Genomic DNA, 25,232 nt, shown 5'->3' on the forward strand with positions numbered 1-25,232 from the left:
AGGGATAACTACAAAGGAAAAGATCATTGACACACCGACCCAACCTTCCAAGTCTACTCTTCCCCTGCACACCTACATCAGAATCTGCATGCACACACGCTCACACATGTGACGTTTCTGACACCAGACAGATTTGATATTTAACTTTCAGTTTTTAAGTACAAACCTACAGATGGTCAAGACAAGTGATCCAGAGAAGTCCTGAGTCTGATAATTTGCTATGAAAAATTCATGAGCTAACAACAATGAACGAAGATTAACACCAAGACCTTGGTGGAAAAAGTCAATCAGCTCCATGAGTTTACTGGCTTTAAAAAGAACATTTGTGGTCAGAAGACCTGTGTACGAAACTTGACTCTGTTAAGCCCTGAGGTTCCGTTCTCTGTGCACTGGAGCTGACACGGGACTGCTTGGGGCATCAGACGAGGAACATAATTGAGTATGTATGTGCCCCATGGCAGCTTCTTTATAAATACAGACCCTTAAGCATAAACTCACGTCCTACCACTTGCCTCCCCACAGGAGGTTCCAAACAGAGCATCAAAAGCTCTTATCCAAAGAAATCAAACCCTTTGTCTCTTCTCGTTGATCAGTTTCATCATCTAGCAACAAAGATAGACTTCATGTGGACATGTAGAAGGGAGAGATAACTTGCAGTGAATTTACTCTGGTCCCTTTCACTCATGCAAAACTCCCCCAGATCAAATTAACCATGGCAAAAGGACTTCCACCTTAGATTTCTCTCCCTGACTAATTCTAAACTCCCCTATGAGGGAAGGATGGCCATGCGTATTTGTGGGTATGACCTGGACAAAGCTCCCTCAGCCAGGAACAAGAAAGTGCTTTGCCAGAGAAAATGGTGTTCTCCATTTACCACCTCCGGAACTAAAGCTGCTTTTTCTCATTCTATGCTGTATAAAAGGCTTTTATTATATGCTTCCAACTTTTGTAATGCAGCCCTCTTTTGGGGGGGGGGGGATCTGCAATAATAAGCCCGTTAGTCCTTTAACAGAAGATAAACAGAACAGAGTGAACTTAAAACCACTCTATTTTGTTTTACCCAACCGCAGCATTCCATACCGCATTCATTTCTTTTCTTCCTATTTCTGTTAATAGTTATTTTTTAAAGAATTAGCACATAAGAAGGTCAGTAATGCATACAGATGTTACAAAAGTATTAGGCCATGTAGAGAAACATGCAAATAGTTAATGGGCAAAAGTCATTTATAGTCCTCCTTTTACCAAATCCATTTTACCTATAATTCCACTTGTGTAACAGATGGTTCACTTAAAAACCTCCCTGCAGAAAGTGGCTCTCAGTTAAATAACCATCAACATCGCCAGGAATGGATGTTTTCACTACTTTCAGGGCAATGCAAGGTCCGTATGTAAGCAAGGATTAGAGGAGAAGAAAGAAAACAAAAAATTTGCTCTTCTGACTCTGTTACTCCTTTTCTTCTATATCCTTCCTTCACCATCACATGAAGACACGGGTTTGCTTTCTTCCCTCCGATCTTCTAGGTTAAGTCAAAGAATTCTCCTGAATTAACCCTTCCAACTTTTCTTGCTCTCCCCCTCCTAGGCCTGGACACACGGAAGAGACTCAGCTGGTAACTTCTTGGCTCCTTCTCCTACAGCTGCAAGATGCTTGTGTACCTGGGAGAAGAGGCCCGAGCATCTCTTGCCGGTTCCTCTCTGAAATTATGGGGCCTCCGGGAGCCAGGATTAAGCACAAACTCCCCACCTGTTGGCAGCCTCAGGACATCTGTGATTTGCGGTGGTTATTGCATTAGAATTAGGAACCTTGTCAAACTGTTCTTCTGGGCCTTCCTTACCACGTTAGAGATGCACGCAGCAACCACTCTGTATCACAGACATCTTCACCACCCCCACCTACCTACCATTCCCTAAATCACCAGATGGAAAGAAGAGAAGAAACTCCAGATGTCACAGAACAGCAAAGATTTATTTGCAAATGAGCAGAGGAGCCTGAAAACTAAGTGAAAAACAATGGTATCAAAATCCATTTCTATATCGTACCATTAATATCACAAACCATGTTACAGCTAATATAGGTAGCCAAGTAATATGAGCAAAAAACTTAAATTAAATAGCCTCAAATATGCCAAAGGTTTTACAAATATTCGGCTCACTGCCCACTTTCATTCCAGATCTTACTCTCAAATTTTAAAGGTCTCATCATTTACAGCCATGATGACCATCAACTTCAATAACTATTGAAGGACCTATTTTTAAATTTTCCACCATGGACATTATGTGGTGAAATATTTAATCTATCAAAGTAATTTCTAAACACAAATTTTGTTTCTACCTAAAAACAATAACGGGCAGCTCTGCTCTCTCTCTCTCTCTCTCTCTCTCTCCTACTTCTCAGTTCAATTTAGCCCTCCTCTTTTTTTTAACTCAGACCTCCCTTCTGTGCCCTCCCTAATTTGCAGGGGAGAAAAAAGACACATAAACAAATATTCACAAATCTTAGATGAATTATGTGCAGAGACAAAAAGGTAAGTAGTTTATAAAGGTTAGCTGAATTCAGTGATTTCAGTTTAAAAATAAAACTTGTGCCAAGGCCCCTGAAAACATTCACCAGGCATTACTATCTTTGTAGTGGATGATTTTCAACTTTCAGTATATTTTTCATATACTTAGACGATGCGAGCATAAAAAAGGGTTTATGCAAGAAGATGGGCTAAACACCAATAACTAACGCCAAAGCGTTCTCTCCAGAATGTACTCTGTCTTAAGCCCCAAAGGTACGTGTCTTCCCTTCAATTCCGTCACTAGAATCCCAAATCTGGTCGTTAGGGGAAAAGTACAATTCTTGGGGGCTTGAGGGCTTGAGTTGCTTGGCCTGGTGCCTTGCTGCACATTTAGCTGTGCAGTTAATCTCCCAGAGCAGCGCCCACTGTGGCATGCCCGCTATTCTTTACCATCTGGAGCCTGGAGTTGATATTAGCTTGAACCGCACATGCAGGAGAAAAGAAAAAAGAAAAAACTCTCATTCGCATTTAACTGAAATTGGTGGCAGAACAATGCACCATGCCGTCCAGGCTTTCACACATGTGAGAAAGGAAAGAAAGGGTAAAGTACAAACCTTCTCCTTTGTTTTCTGGTTCTCTGCTCTGAGGTCTTCATATTCGCCGATGGCTAAAAGGGGGCGGGGGGAGGGGAAGGAAAGCAATGTTATTAACACTATCAAAAGTTTACTGTAGGAAAACCTGGGATCCAACTCACCTCTGTTGTTTCTGAGGTTGGTGGTGGGGTAGAGAAAAGGCCACAGAAGAAGCGCTTCTGCTTTTAAGAGTAAGAAAGAAAAAGAGACCACAGCAGGTATGAGCCCACCAAGCGGAATTTCGGATTCTCCCTAGGTCACGGAAAGACCTCGGAGCCATAAGTGACCTATGGCAAATCACTTCTCTTTGGTGCTCAGCACCTGGTCCCGTAAAAGCAGATAGGGGGGTGCTCCCTGAAGTTCCTTCTAGCACCATTAGTCTGTGGTACTGTAATCAGAGGTGGTTTATTTTTAAAATTAGCCTCCAGAAAATAATGTAGGCTTACACATTCAGTTCAGTGTCACACATCTGCTTTTTTTCTCCTTAAGATTTTATTTAGGTATTTGGCGGGGGGTGGGGGGGAGCATGAGCAGGGTGAGGGGCAGGGCGAGAAGCAGGCTCTCTGCTGAGCAGGGAGCCCGATGTGGGGCTCAATCCCCAGACTCCGGGATCATGACCTGCGTCAAAGGTGGATGCTTAGCCAACTGAGCCACCCAGGCACCCCCCACATCTCCTTCGTCCGCAGAGCAAAAGGCTGATGCCAGGAGCGCTCAGCTAACAACTACTATTTTCATGCATTTCAAGGTCAGCCATGACCGACCCATGATGACCAGTGGGATTCATTTCAGTAAGTTGGAAAAATATGTGAACTGTTTGGAAATATTTCCAAGTATGTGAAAAAACAGCAGCTTATTATTTAAAAGCTTCTATCACCAGACAAATAAAGTAGCCGGAACACCCACATTCCTTTCTCAGCCAAAGCACCGTTCTTCGATAACCTCACGGTTGAGAATATGATGTTCATCGCATGTGATGGGAAGAAAGAGCATGACCCAGTCTTAAGGATGGAGCAGAATGTGTGAGGCGGGCCTACGCCCCAACCAGCACCTCGACTTGCACCACAGAGCCAGGACATTAGGAGTTGGGATTTTTATACTTGTACTTTAAAAAATGTAATTGGGATTTATCTACAAAAAGCTCAGTTTTTCTTAAAAAAAAAAAAAAAAGACAAACAGAGTTTCCTATTTCCATGAATAACCAGAAGACAGAAAAAAAGGAATCTGAAACCAGTGGCTTCAAGAACATCCCAAATAATCTGGTCATTAATTCTAGAAGTGTAGGATTCTAACCACTGGAACAGAGAACACCCCAAAACCAAACAATTCACATGGTGAATCATATCCTTTGTGTCCTATAACCGTGATCCAAAGGATTTAGAACAGCTAGGGTGATTACAGGACCACAACCTTAAAATCCAACCAAATGAACAAATATGTATGGGATTACACCACCAACACCCCTAAGTTTTATTGGCACTTCATGACCATCTAAATAAGAGTTAATGAACAATTTTACTGAAGCCACACCCAAAAAAAATCCTTTGAAATGAGACAGCCCATAAAATAGCTGAATGTATACATGGAAAGATAGATTTTTTTTAAGGTATTTTCTTTTTGAAGATTTTATCTATTCCCTTGAAGGGAGTAAGAGAGCACAAGCAAGGGGGTGGCAGAGGGAGAAGCAGCAGCAGGCTCCCCAGGGAGCAGGGAGCCCAATGCGGGGCTTGATCCCAAGACCCTGAGACCATGACCCGAGCTGAAGGCTCAATGGCCTGAGCCTCCCAGGCGCCCCAAGATAGAGCCTTTTTAAAAATAATTATATTTTCAACAGAAAACATCTGAGTGACCACAGAATGAAGCCCTATGCACACCAGCCCCTCATCAGCCTCCACCACACAAAGCCCAACCAATGGGTATAAATGAAGCTGTCCTTGGTTATGAAAAATCAATAAAGTGACCCCCTCCTTTTTTTAACAGAAAGAAACAAAACTAAGAGATTCTAAAAATATACACTTAGGCACTGGGTAGTCTATGGTCACGGTCTCAAGTCTTATTACTATACCTAATATTCTTTCAAAAAATAAATATGTATTTTATCAAGAGACTTTAGTTTACTTGACATTTAAAAGTATCTGTACCTGGAGTTGAAAAATCAAGACTGATTTACCACTGTATTCTTGATGACCTACTTTACAGACATACGAACAATAAAGGCTTATAAAACCATGATCTCATATTGACATTACGAAAATGTTTTTCTATTTAAAACATTAGATAACAGCTTTAAGGCTTTTTAAAAATACCGATACTATTCTTCCATTATATAGCCTAGAATCCAGATGAAACATTGCAGATTCCCAACTATAGGGTCTTCATGAAGAGCATTAATTAAGAACCCTTCACCTAATGGAAACCACCTTAATGGAAACCACAGACAATGTGCTTTCTTGTGACTTTGTGCAACTTAAAAAAATAAAGCCAGGTAAAAGGAATGGAGAGGTAAAGTATGGGGAAAATATGAGAAGAGCTCCCGGTGGAAAGGGAACACCTGGGGAATAGGGCATAAATGGAAAGAAAAACATTTATTTGTATTTTTATTTCATTGTAGTTAGAAAACCAAGCTCACTTTCCTAAACAAGCATGCACGCGCGCACACACACACATCACAGTGAATATACATGATGTGTTCTACACGAGGATGAGTAACCCCATCCTCTGCAAAGCTGGCAAAAACTGAAGTGACTTAGCGGCATTCAGCTACTTGTTTTTTGGCAATGCTAAAGGGTCACAGAGAAAGCCTTCTCTTTGTTTCAGAACTGGCTCCGAGTTTGGAAATTTTTTAAGTGAGTCACACAACTCAAACGACTGGATGATACGGAGCCTCCAAATCTTGAAGTAACCAATGCAAAAGTCGAGATGAACTGGACCAGCGCTCGGCCATCTGAAAGATAACCACAGCTTGGGAAGACTTCCTCTCCTGGCTTTGGAGGTACAGTTTATCTCAAGGTACGGTAAGGTCCCATCGCACAGTAATTAAAAAGTGCAGCCAAGGGACTTTGGTCTAAATTGCCGATTACTTCTCTGGAAAAGAAGAAGGAAAATTACGTATCTTTCTCATGCTGCGGTGATTAAGAGTGAGCTAACACGTAAGGTGTCAGAGTGCTTAGGTATGTTACGTGTGCAATACGTCAACCATGCTTACTGTTACTGACACAGCACAGCACATCAGATCTCGTGGGCGATAAGAGATCTAACGCCATCCGTCTCAGGCTGACTTCTGTCACACGTGACCTGAAAGCTAGCACAGCAGAAAATCTCTGAAACCCTACTACTCTGCCAAATAAAAGCAGGGGGAAGAGGGCTAACAATCAGTTGTAGTATGTTGTAGTTTAAAAAAAAAATGGCAAAGAAGCGGAAGCATGTCTGGGAGCTGTACTTTCCAATCCGGGCTGCACATCAGAATCACCTGGGGAGCTTTTAAACCAGACAGACGTCTGGCCCCCTCTCCACCCACCCCGCCCCAAGATTCTAATTTAACTAGTCTAAGGTGGACCTTGGGCACCATATTTGTTTGAGAAGTGAACACCCCAGGTGATTCCAATGTGCGGCCAGGGAGGGGAATCACTCCATAAAAGCACAGAATGGAAGAAAAAGGGAGACGTGGAGAAAACAAGGAAAATATCAGGCAGAGCACGTGTTTCAAGAATCATGCTGGTTTTCCATTTTCCAGCTCCCTAATGCCAAGAAAGGGAGCTTTCTTTCTAAGCTGCAAATCATGACATAGTCAGCCCAGAAATCAGAGGAGTAGACTTAGTCATTTCAGAAGCATGACACTTAAAGTTCACAAACACAGGGAAGAACACCTCCGGCTGCGGTGAGTCACAATCACGTTTTGCCTGGGACTTTCCTAGTTTTAGACTGAAGAGTCCAGTGTCCCTGGACACCTCTCAGTCCCAGGCAGGTAGATCACACTATCTCAAGAATAAGCACCAGATACAGTACTTCCCATCCAACACCTTCCAGACCTGCACTGTCGGATACGGACCTGCTAGCTACATGTGACTACTTACGTGTACATTAATTAAAATTAAAGAAAACTTAAAATTCCGTTCTTCGGTTGTACTAGCTATATTTCAAGTGTTCCCCAGCTCCATGTGGCTAGGGGCTCCCATGGTGGACAGTGGACACACAACATTCCCATCACAGCAGGAAGTTCTGTTAGGCAGTACTATTCTGGATCTCTTCAAACTAGACAGCCTATGAGCACCTCGAACTCAACATGTTAGAAAGTGAACTCATCAAGGTCCCTTTCACCCAAACCTCCTCCTTCCCATATGCATGACGGCCTTCTGGGGTCATCACCGACCGGGTCCTTAAGCTAGCACCTCAGGATCACCCTTGATTCTTCTCCTTCTCCTACCTTCCAGTGAATTATCAAACAGCTCCCATCTCATAAAACATCTCCCCAGTCTGCCCTTCCTCTACGGTATATCGGCCCTACTTCTAATCTTTGATAATGGTAAATAAAGTCCTCTCATATAGCCTCTAGCCTCCCTCTGTCCCAAGTTCATGCTTCACAAAGCAGATGGTGAGCACAGTAACAAGGCAACCTGGTTACATCATTCCTGTAGACCCCGCCAAGATGTTACCTCACAACCTGGGATACCCATCCCCACTCCTGCCATTCAGCCTTAGACTCCAGCACTCAAGCCATCAGACCTCTAAGACTTTTCACACCCAGGAAACATTTTTCCCTTTACCTGCCAAGTTTTCCCTTCCCCATCTTCCCTAATTCCTCCTTGACAAGGCAATTCAACTGTCATTCTCTATCAAAAACCCTCCCCATATACCTAAGACAAAAATCAACATTCCTATTTCTAATATCCTACCAGAGTGCCCTGCTCATACCTCTACTAGAGCATCTATGGGCGACATTACAAATCATCAGAGCCGAAGCCTGTTTTCTCGTCTTCTCTCCTATTCAGCTCGGTCTGAAAGACCTCAGACCCAGTAGAATCCAAAGCAGAGTTGATACCTCTGTTGACCAAATGGCTGGTTCATACAAATCGTGATGTGGAGCAATTAAGCCCCATTTTAAAAATGAAGATACAGGGCGCCTGGGTGGCTCAGTGGGTTAAGCCGCTGCCTTCGGCTCAGGTCATGATCTCAGGGTCCTGGGATCGAGTCCCGCATCGGGCTCTCTGCTCAGCGGGGAGCCTGCTTCCTCCTCTCTCTCTGCCTGCCTCTCTGTCTACTGTGATCTCTCTCTGTCAAATAAATAAATAAAATCTTTAAAAAAAAAATAAAAAAATAAAAATAAAATAAAAATAAAAATGAAGATACAAATACATGCAGAAGTCAAGTTCCACAGTAAGAATTACTGGAGGCAGGACCAGTCTACTGATTTCCAAAGTCATTCATGTAAAAAAAAAAAAAAAAATTCCTGGGCACGACTGTGTACAATGTGCAAACACTGGACCAGGAACAATGCTCTAGGGCGAAGACCATGTGTTTATGCACACAGACACCAGCATCTAGCACAATGCCTGACACACAGCAGGGACTGGGTACACGTGTGTTAAATTAAGGAAGAAGGAAGAATGGATGGAGGTCTTCCCGTGAACAAACTGTGAAAGAGCACAGACCCTCCTCCGCATATTAAAAGGGTCTCTTACATCACGTGTTACAACAAGATACTTAATAAAAGTGAAGCTTTAAATAGCCATCAAATATAACCAGAAAAACAGCGCCTCATAAGATCTTCTAATGTAGATTCTCATCCATTAAGTCTGCATCTTTGAGACTCATGTAGCCTTGAAACACCTCTTACTAATGGGGAATGAGGACATGAGTCATAAGAGATAATGTTCAATTAGGACATTATTCCCTTCTGCACATATGCCAGTGGGTCCTCTTTTAGAATCAGAGTAGAAAGAGAAGTCATTTATACCTCCCTTGTTAATTAAAGCATTAGAAAAGCCCGGGGGGGTGGGGGGGAACAGTGCTGGAAAACCTGATCAAAAAACAAAGATGACAGATTTCGCATCTGAAAAGAAATGATGGCAAACCTGAAATTTACGCATTACTTGGTAGAACACACAGTTCAATGCTAATGAATTAATGATGCTTAAGAATGACTCCCAACGAACTAGAGTAATGACTTCAAATTAACCCACAGAAGGGAAGGAAACTGAGTATGTTTAAATGCATGTGTAAGTCTGGTTTCCAGTCTGGCAGGGAGCTTTTCTTTCACCGCTCCTGTCCTCAAGACAACAGAAAAGCAGAACAAACAGAAAATCAACAACTCTTCTTAGATCCACCAAAGAACTGAGGTCACAGGGCAAAAGGCTATTTCAACACTTGGAGAGTGAGATACAATCACAACTTCCTGAAGCAGAAGCCGCAGTGCGGAGCCTGCTCAGAGACCAGTACCGAAAGAGGGAAACCTAAGCCATCATTGGCAAATTGCTGAAGGCTCAATGCTAACAAGTTTGAGTTAAAAATCCTAGTGAGTGGGCCAGTCTTAGGAGGGTCCCAATCTTTTCAGAGTTTTATCATCTCCTGAAGTGTTATCACAGCTTTGAGAAAATATCAGAGGAAATTTCCCTACTGCTTCAAGCAGGGGAAGAGGGTAAGGAGCCATGCTGAAACACGCCCGGAGCCTCTGTTCTTCAGGGCAAGGCCTACCTTTGGCACGAAATACTTCCCTAGAGCCGAACAAACATGGCAGAAGGTAATAACCAACTCCAGGTCCCTCAAGCCTTCCCGTCTCAGCTAAGGAAGAAACACCAAAACTAAGAAGCGCAAGTGAAAGTCAGAGCCCGAGGGCACAGGCTCACCAAGAGACAGAGACCTTATCACAGAACCACTGGAGACTTCTCCTCCACCATGCCTTACCCCCCACAGATGTTTATAGCAGCATCATTCACAATCCCCAAAACTTGGAAGAAACCATCATGTTCATCAATAGGTGATGGATATACAAGATGCAGTACACCTTGCAACTGAGTATTATTCAGTGATACAAAGAAATAAATGTGTTATCAAGCCACAAAAAGATATGGGGGACCCATACGTGCACATTGCTGAATGAAAGAAGTCAATATGAAAAGGCTACATACTGAATGACTCCAACTCTATGACATGGTGGAAAAAGCAAAACGACAGGTAAAAAGATCTGGGATGCTGCAGGAGTTCAGAAGGGAGCAATGAACAAGCAAAGCAGAATTTCTGAAGCATTGAAATTATTCTGTATGGCAATGTCATGTAGGTACGTGTCATACAACTGTCCAAACCCATAGGATATATATAACACAAAGAATGAACCCAACTGTAAAGTATGGAATTTAATTAATAATAAAGATCAGTATGGCACATCAATTCTAAAAAATGCACCATGCTAACTCAAAATGATAATAATAGAGAAAATAGGGAGTGGGGGAAGGTAAGAGGCTATGTGGAAATTCTCTGTACTTTCTGCTCAGTTTCTCTATAAACCTAAAACTGCTCCCCAAAAGTCTTATTTAAAACAAACATATGGGGCACCTGGGAGGTTCAGTGGGTTAAAGCCTCTGCCTTCGGCTCAGGTCCTGATCTCAGGGTCCTGGGATTGAGCCCTGTATCAGGCTCTCTCCTCAGCGGGGAGCCTGCTTCCTCCCCCTCTCTGTCTGCCTCTCTGCCTACTTGTGATTTCTGTCAAATAAATAAATAAAATATTTTTAAAAAATTAAAAAATAAAACAAACATATGTGTGTGTATACATGTGTATGTGTATACACACACACAAACACACTCACATCCATATATGTATGTAATGGAATCATACTCTGATTTGTGCCACAGAGGATTTGAACAGAATCAAGCAACTAAAAGGATCTTAATCTATTACTATTCTGTGTACCATACAAAATATTTCAGGACTCATTTTTTTTTTAAGATTTTATTTATTTATTTGAGGGAGAATGAATGAGAGAGAGCATGAGAGAGGAGAAGGTGAGAGGGAGAAGAAGACTCCCCAGGGAGCTGGGAGCCCGATGCGGGACTCGATCCTGGAAGTCCGGGATCATGACTAGAGCCGAAGGCAGTCATTCAACCAACTGAGCCACCCAGGCGCCCCCAGGACTCATGTTTTAATATTTAATTTTTACCAGCATGGTAGAGAAACAACAATAGCCATGTTCCTTCTACATTTTAAAGCAAAGCCTGGTTTTGTAAGAGAATAAAATCTACAGAAAGACAAAGTTTAAAATATACCCACTTGGACTTGGGAAGGAGGAGTCAGGATGGTGGAGAAGTAGCAGGCTGAGACTACTTCAGCTAGCAGGAGTTCAGCTAGATAGCTTATCTAAAGATTGCAAACACCTGCAAATCCATAAGCAGATCGAGGAGAAGAAGAACAGCAATTCTGGAAACAGAAAAACAACCACGTTCTGAAAGGTAGGACCGGCGGAGAGGTGAATCCAAAGCGATGGGAAGATAGACCCCGCGGGGAGGGGCCGGCTCCCGGGAAGCGGCGGAGCAACAGAGCACAAAATCAGGACTTTTAAAAGTCTGTTCCACTGAGGGACATTGCTCCAGAGGCTAAACCGGGGCGAAGCCCACGCAGGGTCAGCGTGGCCTCAGGTCCTCAGGTCCCGCAGGGTCACAGAAGGATCAGGGGTGTCTGAGTGTCGCAGAGCTTGCGGGTATTGGAACAGGAAAGCCGGGTACAGAGACAGAGCCGACAGTAAGATCACAGCTCGGGCTTACCTTGAACCGGTTGCAGGCTCGGTGAGCTCGGAGCACAGCCGGAGGTCAGGCAGACCGGGAGTAACTGGGTGCTGTTCTCTGAGGGCGCACTGAGGAGTGGGGCCCCAGGCTCTCGGCTCCTCCCGGCCGGAGACCAGGAGGCCGCCATTTGTATTCCTGTCCTCTGGAACTCTACAGAAAGTGCTCAGGGAACAAAAGCTCCTGAAAGCAAACTCCAGCGGATTACTCACCCCGGCCCCTGGTAAGGGCGGTGCAATTCTGCCTGGGGCAAAGACACTTGAGAATCACTACACCAGGCCCCTCCCCCGGAGGATCAACAAGAAATCCAGCCAAGACCACAATCACCTACCAAGGAGTGCGGTTTCAATACCAAGAAGAGCAGCAGAATTCCAGAGGAGGAGAAAGCAAAGCATGGAACTCATGGCTTTCTCCCTGTGATTTTTTTTAGTCTTGCAGTTAATTTAACTTTTTTGTTTTTCATTTTTTTTTTTTCTCGCCTTCTGGTAAATTTTTTTTTAACTTTTACCCTTTTCTTTTTTAACGTTTTTTAACTAGATTATCTAATATATATATTTTTTTCTTTTTTTATATTTTTCTTTATTCGTTTTCTTTTTTTTTAATTCTTTTCTTTTCTTTACTTTTTTTGTTCTTTTTTTTTTCTTTCTTCCTTTTTGAACCTCTTTTTATCCCCTTTCTCCCCCTTAACGATTTGGGATCTCTACTAATTTGGTTAAAGCATATTTTCCTGGGGTTGTTGCCACCCTTTTAGTATTTTACTTGCTCCTTCATATACTCTTATCTGGACACAAAATGACAAGACGGAAAAATTCAACACAAAAAAAAGAACAAGAGGCAGTACCGAAGGCTAGGGACTTAATCAATACAGACATTGGTAATATGTCAGATCTAGAGTTCAGAATGACAATTCTCAAGGTTCTAGCCGGGCTTGAAAAAGGCATGGAAGATATTAGAGAAACCCTCTCGAGAGATATAAAAGCCCTTTCTGGAGAAATAAAAGAACTAAAATCTAACCAAGTTGAAATCAAAAAAGCTATTAATGAGGTACAATCAAAAATGGAGGCTCTCACTGCTAGGATAAATGAGGCAGAATAAAGAATTAGTGATATAGAAGACCAAATGACAGAGAATAAAGAAGCTGAGCATAAGAGGGACAAACAGCTGGACCACGAGGGGAGAATTCGAGAGATAAGTGACACCATAAGACGAAACAACATTAGAATAATTGGGATTCCAGAAGAAGAAGAAAGAGAGAGGGGAGCAGAAGGTATACTGGAGAGAATTATTGGGGAGAATTTCCCCAATATGGCAAAGGGAACGAGCATCAAAATTCAGGAGGTTCAGAGAACGCCCCTCAAAATCAATAAGAATAGGCCCACACCCCGTCACCTAATAGTAAAATTTACAAGTCTCAGTGACAAAGAGAAAATCCTGAAAGCAGCCCGGGAAAAGAAGTCTGTAACATACAATGGTAAAAATATTAGATTGGCAGCTGACTTATCCACAGAGACCTGGCAGGCCAGAAAGAGCTGGCATGATATTTTCAGAGCACTAAACGAGAAAAACATGCAGCCAAGAATACTATATCCAGCTAGACTATCATTGAAAATAGAAGGAGAGATTAAAAGCTTCCAGGACAAACAAAACTGAAAGAATTTGCAAACACCAAACCAGCTCTACAGGAAATATTGAAAGGGGTCCTCTAAGCAAAGAGAGAGCCTCCAAGTGGTAGATCAGAAAGGAACAGAGACCATATACAGTAACAGTCACCTTACAGGCAATACAATGGCACTAAATTCATATCTCTCAATAGTTACCATGAATGTTAATGGGCTAAATGTCCCTGTCAAAAGACACAGGGTATCAGAATGGATAAAAAAACAAAACCCATCTATATGTTGCCTCCAAGAAACTCATTTTAAGCCCGAAGACACCTCCAGATTTAAAGTGAGGGGGTGGAAAAGAATTCACCATGCTAATGGACATCAGAAGAAAGCAGGAGTGGCAATCCTTATATCAGATCAATTAGATTTTAAGCCAAAGACTATAATAAGAGATGAGGAAGGACACTATATCATACTCAAAGGGTCTGTCCAACAAGAAGATTTAACAATTTTAAATATCTATGTCCCCAACGTGGGAGCAGCTAACTATATAAACCAATTAATAACAAAATCAAAGAAACACATCAACAATAATACAATAATAGTAGGGGACTTTAACACTCCCCTCACTGAAATGGACAGATCATCCAAGCAAAAGATCAGCAAGGAAATAAAGGCCTTAAACGACACACTGGACCAGATGGACATCACAGATATATTCAGAACATTTCATCCCAAAGCAACAGAATACACATTCTTCTCTAGTGCACATGGAACATTCTCCAGAATAGATCACATCCTCGGACCTAAATCAGGACTCAACCGGTATCAAAAGATTGGGATCATTCCCTGCATATTTTCAGACCACAATGCTCTAAAGCTAGAACTCAACCACAAAAGGAAGTTTGGAAAGAACCCAAATACATGGAGACTAAACAGCATCCTTCTAAAGAATAAATGGGTCAACCGGAAATTAAAGAAGAATTGAAAAAAATCATGGAAACAAATGATAATAAAAATACAATGGTTCAAAATATGTGGGACACAACAAAGGCAGTCCTGAGAGGAAAATATATAGCGGTACAAGCCTTTCTCAAGAAACAAGAAAGGTCTCAGGTACACAACCTAATGCTACACCTAAAGGAGCTGGAGAAAGAACAAGAAAGAAATCCTAAGCCCAGCAGAAGAGAAATCATAAAGATCAGAGCAGAAATCAATGAAATAGAAACCAAAAAAACAATAGAACAAATCAACAAAACTACGAGCTGGTTCTTTGAAAGAATTAATAAAATTGATAAACCCCTGGCCCGACTTATCAAAAAGAAAAGAGAAAGGACCCAAATAAATAAAATCACGAATGAAAGAGGAGAGATCACAACTAACACCAAAGAAATACAAGCTATTATAAGAACATACTATGAGCAACTCTACGCCAACAAATTTGACAATCTGGAAGAAATGGATGCATTCCTAGAAACATATAAACTACCACAACTGAACCAGGAAGAAATAGAAAGCCTGAACAGACCCATAACCAGTAAGGAGATTGAAACAGTCATCAAAAATCTCCAAACAAACAAAAGCCCAGGGCCAGACGGCTTCCCGGGGGAATTCTACCAAACATTTAAAGAAGAACTAATTCCTATTCTCCTGAAACTGTTCCAAAAAATAGAAATGGAAGGAAAACTTCCAAACTCATTTTATGAGGCCAGAATCACCTTGATCCCAAAACCAGACAAGGATCCCATCAAAAAAGAGAGCTATAGACCAATATCCTTGATGAACACAGATGCGAAAATTCTCACCAAAATACTAGCCAATAGGATTCAACAGTACATTAAAAGGATTATTCACCATGACCAAGTGGGATTTATTCCAGGGCTGCAAGGTTTGTTCAACATCGGCAAGTCAGTCAATGTGATACAACACATCAATAAAAGAAAGAACAAGAACCATATGATACTCTCAATAGATGCCGAAAAAGCATTTGACAAAGTACAGCATCCCTTCCTGATCAAAACTCTTCAAAGTGTAGGGATAGAGGGCACATACCTCAATATCATCAAAGCCATCTATGAAAAACCCACCGCAAATATCATTCTCAATGGAGAAAAACTGAAATCTTTTCCGCTAAGGTCAGGAACACGGCAGGGATGTCCATTATCACCACTGCTATTCAACATAGTACTAGAGGTCCTAGCCGCAGCAATCAGACAACAAAAGGAAATTAAAGACATCCAAATCAGCAAAGAAGAAGTCAAATTATCACTCTTCGCAGATGATATGATACTATATGTGGAAAATCCAAAAGACTCCACTCCAAAACTGCTAGAACTTGTACAGGAATTCAGTAAAGTGTCAGGATATAAAATCAATGCACAGAAAATAGTTGCATTTCTCTACACCAACAACAAGACAGAAGAAAGAGAAATTAAGGAGTCCATCCCATTTACAATTGCACCCAAAACCATAAGATACCTAGGAATAAACCTAACCAAAGAGGCACAGAATCTATACTCAGAAAACTATAAAGTACTCATGAAAGAAATTGAGGAACACACAAAGGAATGGAAAAATGTTCCATGCTCCTGGATTGGAAGAATAAATATTGTGAAAATGTCTATGCTACCTAAAGCAATCTACACATTTAATGCAATTCCTATCAAAGTACCATCCATCTTTTTCAAAGAAATGGAACAAATAATTCTAAAATTCATATGGAACCAGAAAAGACCTCGAATACCCAAAGGGATATTGAAAAAGAAAGCCAAAGTAGATGGCATCACAATTCCGGACTTCAAGCTCTATTACAAAACTGTCATCATCAAGACAGCATGGTACTGGCACAAAAACAGATGCATAGATCAATGGAACAGAATAGAGAGCTCAGAAATAGACCCTCAACTCTATGGTCAACTAATCTTCGACAAAGCAGGAAAGAATGTCCAATGGAAAAAAGACAGCCTCTTCAATAAATGCTGCTGGGAAAATTGGACAGCCACATGCAGAAAAATGAAATTGGACCATTTCCTTACACCACACAAGAAAATAGACTCAAAATGGATGAAGGACCTCAATGTGTGAAAGAAATCCATCAAAATCCTTGAGGAGAGCACAGGCAGCAACCTCTTCGACCTAGCCACAGCAACATCTTCTTAGGAACAACGTCAAAGGCAAGGGAAGCAAGGGCAAAAATGAACTATTGGGATTTCATCAAGATCAAAAGCTTTTGCACAGCAAAGGAAACAGTGAACAAAATCAAAAGACAACTGACAGAATGGGAGAAGATATTTGCAAACGACATATCAGATAAAGGACTAGTGTCCAAAATCTATAAAGAACTTAGCAAACTCAACATCCAAAGAACAAATAATCCAATCAAGAAATGGGCAGAGGACATGAACAGACATTTCTGCAAAGAAGACATCCAGATGGCCAACAGACCCATGAAAAAGTGCTCCATATCACTCGGCATCAGGGAAATACAAATCAAAACCACAATGAGATATCACCTCACACCAGTCAGAATGGCTAAAATCAACAAGTCAGGAAATGACAGATGCTGGCGAGGATGCGAAGAAAGGGGAACCCTCCTACACTGTTGGTGGGAATGCAAGCTGGTGCAGCCACTCTGGAAAACAGTATGGAGGTTCCTCAAAATGTTGAAAATAGAACTGCCCTATGACCCAGCAATTGCACTACTGGGTATTTACCCTAAAGATACAAACGTAGTGATCCAAAGCGGCACGTACACCCGAATGCTTATAGCAGCAATGTCCACAATAGCCAAACTATGGAAAGAACCTAGATGTCCATCCACAGATGAATGGATCAAGAAGATGTGGTATATAAACACAATGGAATACTATGTAGCCATCAAAAGAAATGAAATCTTCCATTTGCGACAACATGGATGGAACTAGAGTGTATCATGCTTAGCGAAATAAGTCAAGCAGAGAAAGACAACTATCATATGATCTCCCTGATATGAGAAAGTGGTGATACAACATGGGGGCTTAAGTGGGTAGAAGAAGAATCAATGAAACAAGATGGAATTGCGAGGGAGACAAACCATAAGTGACTCTTAATCTCACAAAACAAACTGAGGGTTGCTGGGGGAGGGGGGTTGGGAGAAGGGGGTGGGATTATGGACATTGGGGAGGGTATGTGCTTTGGTGAGAGCTGTGAAGTGTGTAAACCTGGTGATTCACAGACCTGTACCCCTGGGTATAAAAATATATGTTTATAAAAAAATAAAAAATTAAAAAAAATTAAAAAAATAAAATATACCCACTTTTTGGATCTACTGTTGAGAATTTTTCCCACAGCTAAACTTAGAGATAAATGTGTACAAGAATGTAAGCAACATTTTTATTTAATAAACTTTAATTTCATAAACTTAAGATTTACAGCAAAATTGCAAAGATAATACAGATAGTTCCTATAAGCCCTCCACCCAGTTTCTCCTATTATTCACATCTAATATTGGTATGGCACATTTATTACAATCAATGGACCAATACTGACAATTATTATGAACTAAAGTCCACACTTCATTCATATTTCCTTAGTTTTTCCCTAATGTTGCATTTCCTTCCATGATTCCACTCAGGTACCACATTACAATTATTTGTCAGGTCTCCTTACCCACCTCCTGGCTGCGACAGGTTTCACTACATAGACATACACTATAAATATCTCTGTATGTAATCATCTGCATCCAGATTAAGCAAAACACGGTTATACTGATGTCTCCAACTATTATCTATTGCCCAAAGCATTATTTTTAATAGCAAAGACATAGAAACACAGAGGTGTCCATCCAGAGGACATTAACTACATGTGGCAAATCTGTAGAGTGGAACACTATCCAATCAGTTTTTTGAAGATTTTATTTATTTATTTGAGAGAGAGAGAGAGAGTGTGTGTGTGTGTGTGTGTGTGCATGAGTGGGGTGGGGCACGCAGGGGGAGAAGGGCAGAGGAACAAGCAGACTCCCCACTAAGCAGGGAGCCTGATGTGGGGCTCGATCCCAGGACCTGAGATTATGATACAAGCCAAAGTCAGACATTTAACTGCTCAATTTTTAAAGGTGCTCCTAACCAATCAATTTTTAAAGATTTAATTCTACATGTAACTGATATAAATTCTGTAATATACATTCAGTGATAACTACCTACCCACATACAAGCGCACAATTTCCAAAAGGAAATAAACAAAAGGTCAGCAGTCCATCCCTGAGCAACAGAAAGGGGGTGAGAGCATGCATTATCAGTGGGGATGGCACCACCTCAAAGGGGAATACAAGCACAGGTATGACAACGGTTTGCAACCTCCAAAGGATCACAGTACATAAAAAGATCCACCGTGACACTAAGATATTAAAACTTCATGGGGCAGCCGGCTTCTCCGGCTGCTGCTTCCCCTGCTTGAGCTTGCTCTCTCTCTGTCAAATAAATAAGTAAAATCTTTTTAAAAAATTTTCATGGGAAGCAGGAACAATTAGGGGGGAAAAGTGTCTAAAAAGACTCCCTGAGAAAGTATCATGAAATAAAGATTAAGAAATGAACTAGAGGGTACAGTTCAGCATACTTTTCTTTTCCTATGCTTATTCGTCTTCCTATGAGCATATGTTTACTTTTAAATTCAATTTTAAAAAAAAAAACACAAAAGATTTGTCTACCCATTGGAAGTGTTACATGAATCAGGGAATTCTAACAACACGATGTAGTTCCTCAGCCCGGGCTCAGGATCCATCTCACGGAGGGCTGCCCTGACTGTGTCTTTCCGGCAGGAGCTCACAGACTTTAGGAGGAAATTGCATTTTTTTTATTTTTTTAAAGATTTTATTTATTTATTTGACAGACGGAGATCACAAGTAGGCAGAGAGGCAGGCAGAGAGAAAGAGAGGAGGAAGCGGGCTCCCTGCTGAGCAGAGAGCCCGATGCGGGGCTCGATCCCAGGACCCTGAGATCATGACCTGAGCTGAAGGCAGAAGCTTAATCCACTGAGCCACAGGATGTTGGTTTACCAGAAACACCAGGTGTCCCACAAAGCTTAAAATACCATCTGGCCATTTACGGAAAAAGTCTGCTGACCTCTGCAGAATCTTCACTTAAAAACTTCTTTTTTGGGGGTATTCCCACAGTGGACTACTACTCAGCAATGCAAGCGAATGAGCTCTGACGACAGCCCACACTGTGGTTCAATGTCACACGTGATGAGGGAGAGAAGACAGAAGCAAATACTGCATCCTGCATGATTCCATTCACGCAGCTTTCAGAAAACTTAGCTTGGGTGACAAAAATACCATCAGGGAAAGGCAGTTGATCATGATTAGAGAGCTTATGATGGGGTTTCTGGAGATGTTCTAATGTAAGCGTTGTTAGAAACATCTTTTCCAATAATTCCTTGAGTTGTTCATTCATAGTTTGTGCACTTTCTCAAGCTATGTGGTATTTTGTTGTAAGGGCAAAACACTTCAAAGTATCGATTTTACAAAAACAGACCCAGAGGAAGAAAAATAAATTTGCCAGGCTCCTTTCTATAATAACAGGTAAGAAAGTGCATACGGACCCCAGTTATTCGGAGACCAGTGGCCACAAACCGCACTAGGAAAAATAACGATGTTAAAGCCAAGTTGGCACCGGACACCATGGCAACCGTTTAATCCCAAACCGCTTTCTACTGAGGGACTTCATGTGTGTCCATGATGGTGCTGCGGCTACTCCTGACTGATATGGTCACGGTGGTAGGCAAGCGTTTGGCCCCTTTTGTCAAAATAATGCTCAAGCTACTTTCTGGCCTTGCAATCAAGGGAACACTGGGAGCCTCTTTAACTACTAACTCCGCTCTAAGAATAAGCCGGGCTAAATTTCCATCTGAACCTTGAGCACTGTCGCTATAGTCTTGGGCAAGTACAGATCAAAGGAGGCTACCATGTTTCAAAACCCACTCTCTCACCCTAGGACGGTATTTTCAGTGTGGTGGTTGGAGCTTTGGTCTTCCATGATCGCATCCTCACTGCTGGGTAGCAATCGCTGCCTTCAAAACTTCCTAACCAAGTTCCAAATGACATGGCATGACCACGCTGACCAGTTCGGTGGACAGCTGTTGTCTGCATCTGCCCAGCCTGCATCCCCCTGTCTGGTAGTGGCCCGCCATACGTGTTTGGACAACTACTCCAATCCACTGGTCTTTGTGGGGGCTGCCAATCAAGGTGCCCTGCCCTTCCTGGTCCAAAGGACTTAAACCCAAGACCCAAACTAGGCCACTTAGACACTCTTCCTGGAATTTACATGCCTATCACTATCTCTAGACTAGGAACTCCTCACCAGCAGGGACAAGGCTTTATTCATCGCTCTATCACTGATGCCCAGCACAGTGCCTGGCTGTGAATATTCAGGGCTTGTGCGATGAATACATTACAAAGAAAATCATGTACCTTCAATAAACGCTGAGCTAAGTCGATCATTTCCCAGCAGCCTTCTGGAGGGGGAGCAAATTGTAGGATGTTTTGTAAGGGAAATGTCCACTTTAGGAGCTAGGAAATATGCATCGGAAATAGTACCCCAAGTTACCATTTGTCAGTGTGTTAAAGACGTCAATCAGTCCAATAAAATAAAGCTCCAAAAAGGACAAAAAGAGAATTACCTCATTACCTCAACATCTGCTTGAACATAAGCAATCACATACTGGCTAATTTTTTTTTAAAGGGACATAATATAACTTTCTAGAAAGACATAATATAGCTAATTATACCATTCACGAGAAGGGGACATACAATGTTTTGAAGTAATTCAAGAGTGGGTGTGATTTATAAGACACAGAGCTTAGGGAATGGTAAGTATAAATTAGAGATTGTTCATATTATGACAGACTCCGTCATTACATTTCACAACTTTTGTCAAAGGCAACCTTATTCACCACACCACTGAAGCCTTCACATTAGGGAAGGCTGCTGTCAGCTCTGCCATTTAGAGTAGATAGGAATCTTCTTTCTAAACACCCTCCTGGGGAATGGGTTCCAATTTCTGACTTAAAATTCACCAAGGAAGAAATGAGATGAGGAAACCGACACAGCCAATAAACAGGTAGAGAGATTTCAAACCTCACTGAGAACCAGGTAATACAATTTTTCGAAAGGTACTATTTTTGTTCATCAGACTGGCAAAAATTAAGAAACTTGTCAGACTGCCAAAATTAGTAAAGAATGCTATTGGTCAACGTTGACAAGTATGGGGGGACATGGACACTTCTGGGAGGAATGTGAAGTGGTACAGCCATTTTGGGGGGCACTTTGGTGAGGCCCAGCAGAGCTTTATGTCTGCTTGCCCTCTGATCTAAGAATTCCCTTCCTAAGAATCTATCCTAAAAAAACAGTGGGTAATTGTACACATTTGTGTGACTGTCTGATTCATGACTGCCTACTAGACAACAAACTTGGGGGGAAGCAAAGACTGTCTGGTTCATTCTCTCTACCCCCAGTGCCTACCACATGGGGCTCAAATATGATAGATGTCTGGTAGTTAAGTATTTGTTAAAGGAATGAATGAGTATGTTTAGCCAGTGTTGAAAAAGAAAAAATAGAGTGTTCATCAATATTGGTTCTTCTTGTCCTCATTTAACAGGAGTGATGGAGTGATGGAATTATTCACAATGTTTACAGGTAGTAAAAAAAAAAAAAAAGTCTATTTTCAAAAATAAATCATACACACCATCAGCTTAGAAAATTAATTATCATATTGGTAAGAGCCCAAACACCTAGTTGCCTGTCTTTCCATCTCAAATCCCTAGCTTCTGGGTTAGTTAGTTCCATGAGTCAAACAGCAATCAAATGCTCTCGAAATAAATCCATTGTTATCAGTCTATGATCCAATGACAAATAAATGCCCTGGTTTTGAGATGGGCTGAAAAAAAATGCCAACACTTGTGTAACCAGACTCAATACTTTTAAAAAAAGTGCACCTTTTACGAAACACAAATTTCAAAGTCTAACTGTTCTATTGTCTTTGATATGCCCATAATTAAGGAAATACATCCTCTAAAAATACCAATACCCTGGCTTTGTTTTCCAATAAATAAGAAAGAACCCAAAAACTTAAGACTCCTCCTTTCTTCTCAGTTCTCAAATCCAACATAGAAACAGAGAGAATGTGTTCCAAAATGAAATATAAACAACTTGTGGATTATCTGCATTGTAAATCCATTGTGAAACCATTGACATTATTATATTCAGAATGAAAAGAAGTGAAGTTTTTAACTGTATTATTTGAAAACTGACCATCCATCAAAAAGCTCTGGTATCCACTGAGAGATATTATCAATGATGAACGCTTCAACTGTCTAGAATATGAAGAATCTTTATGTTATTGGGGGGAAGAGGGCTATTAGAAATAAAATGCTAACAGAATCTAGCCCCTCAGTAAACCACTCGAGGAATGTCAGATAAGGACATTCTGCCCTCCCACTAGATTCACTGCTGCTTGTGACTCTATGACCTACGGCTAGTCTAGGATGGGAGCCAAGATACTGGGAAGGCAAAAGCCATTAACATTTATCCAGCACTTTCTAAAACATGTGCTCTGTCCATTTCAGGGAGGTAATAATTTCCACAAGATAAGAGGACTGGTAAACAATCTGCTTTGATGTGTTTCCAGGAATGTAAACTCCAGAGAAGTCCACACAGCCCTGCAAATGGTTATGTTTGTGGTTTCCCTGAGCAACAGGTCATACCACCTGGCCAGACATAATGAAACCCTCTGGTTTAGCCCACGGCTTCAATCCAGTAAGGCGTGAAAACCACAAGACCCACGGAAGGGAAGGGCCTCTTCCAAGTTCACAAAGTTGGTAAGTTGAGTCAGCAGAAGCGAAAGAGCAAGAGAACAGCAGGACCCTTCCACTCTGTGGCCGTGTCACCAAGTAACTCAGAAAAGCCCAGGTTCCTCCCCATTTTCACTTCCTAAATCTGTGCAGTTCCTCTCTGTCTCGACCCATAGTCTCAGGCCACCCTTGGCCAGGGTAATAACAGTCATTTTCAATGGAGAGAGCCTCGCACTCCCATTTGATCGCTCATCTGCCTTTGTGGAGAGGTGCAGGAGGAGATGGAAAGGATTGATCAGAACAGTTCTGGAGGAGGAGGTCACCTCCCGTTACCTGGCGCCGTGGAAATGCAAGGACACGGCCTGGCTCTCCTGCAGGCCAGAGCCGAATCGTCACTGAGGAGGCCCAACACCGAGAGGGTGTTGGCTCAGTGACTCACAGACAGTTAAAAATGGAAAGCGGTGAAACACATCAGGGCCCGGAATCGTGGCCAGGGAGGTAAAGAGGAACTAGACCGAGGCCGACTGGAGAGCAGGGAAAGGCTGCGGAGCTCCGCGGCAGGCCTCCCCGCGCCCCTGGGCAGGGGTGGGGCGGCGGCTGGGGAGCTGGGCCAGGGGAGCAGCTCAAACCGCCTCTTCCCCACCCATATGCCCCCCAACCACGCTTCCCTCGCGTGGGAGGGGGTGCCCCCCCCAATCCCGGCCCTTCCCCCAACCCGGATCGCCAGCGCCGGCAACGTGCGGGGAGCGCATCCCGCACTGCCGGGCCCCATGCCCCTGACCCCCGCCACTTTACGCTCGGCCCCTGGCTCCCCGAGGCGCGCGGGGCGCGTGGAGGACGCTCCCGCACGCGGGACAGGGCTGCGGGGCGAGCCCGGCGGCCGCGACAGCCCCCGCCCCCCTCGCCTCAGCCCAAACCCAGCGCCCGGGGGCCGACCCCGCCCACGGGCCGCGGCGGCCCGCACCTGGCGGCCGCGCGCCCGCCTACCTTGCTCCTTCAGAGTGGTGATGAGCTGCAGCTGCTTCTCCTCGTCCGAGCTGTTCATTTTGGCAGGTGGGGCCGGGAATAAAGGGAAGGAGGGAGAGGCGAGGGGTGCCGCGGGGGGGAGGGGGAGGAAAAGCAAGATGCCGGTGGCGTGCGGCGGCACTACCCGGAAGTTGGGTCTGCTCCCGCTCCTCCTCCTCCTGGCGCGGAGCGCGCGAGTGAGATCATCCCCACGCACCTATTCGCCCGCCGCCGCCGCTGCACCTGCGGGCGGCGCGGCGGCCGGGGGCGGGCCGGGCGGGCGGCCCGGGGCAGGAGGTGGGGCGGCGGGAGGAGCCGCGGCGGTCCCGGGGGCCGCAGCCCGTGCCCCGCCCGCAGCGGCCGCGGCGCCTCGCCTTCCCCCGCCCCACCCGGAGGCCCGCGCCGCGGGAGGAGCGAGGCGGCCCGGGGCGTGGGACCCGCGGGCGTGCGCCCCGCTCGCTCCTGCAGCCCTCCTCCGCCCCAGTCCCAGGACACCCCGACGCGCGATCGGGGAGGAAAGTCGGCTTCGGGGCTGCGGCGTCCCTGACGACCGCTCTTGGAGCGCTACCGCGGGCCGCCCCTCGCGAGCCACCAAGGGAGAGCGGGGCGTGGTGGGCATGATCACGGAGGCTTTAACTCGGTTCTCACCCAGTGGACTCTGGGGCCGGTGTGGGAAGTCGGGTGCCCGTCGGGGCAAGCTCAGTGTCCACGTTTTGCACCTTTGGACGCAGGCAGGGACTGAACAGGCCGGCCCGCTGAATTGACGCCTCCTGAGCCAAGGAGGGCGTGGTAGGCAGTTGACAGTGCCCGGGGCCTCAGGGGTGCGGGGTTGGGAAGGTGAGCGGAAGGGTCCTGCAGCACGTGGATCGCTGGGCCTTGCGGGGCATCTGTTCTGCAGTGTC

The 25,232-nt window shown here is 43.6% G+C and overlaps 1 protein-coding gene across 4 annotated transcripts in view; it reads right to left on the minus strand.

The window, feature by feature from the left end:
* Positions 1-24,629, minus strand: part of SHTN1 (shootin 1) — a 103,243-nt gene extending 78,614 nt beyond the window's left edge. For 2 of the 4 annotated variants that reach the window (XM_082719030.1, XM_082719032.1), the window contains exons 1-2: positions 24,313-24,629; positions 3,116-3,168 (exon numbers count right to left, since the gene is read on the minus strand). In XM_082719030.1, coding sequence (XP_082575156.1) covers positions 3,116-3,156 — 41 coding nt within the window. In that variant the 5' untranslated portion in view covers positions 3,157-3,168; positions 24,313-24,629. The remainder of the gene's footprint in view (positions 1-3,115; positions 3,169-24,312) is intronic. The other 2 variants (XM_082719029.1, XM_082719031.1) reach the window with 1 other exon arrangement.
* Positions 24,630-25,232: the final 603 nt, after the last annotated feature.

The sequence above is a fragment of the Mustela nivalis genome (assembly GCF_964662115.1).
Source record: "Mustela nivalis genome assembly, chromosome: 2".
NCBI lineage: Eukaryota > Metazoa > Chordata > Mammalia > Carnivora > Mustelidae > Mustela > Mustela nivalis.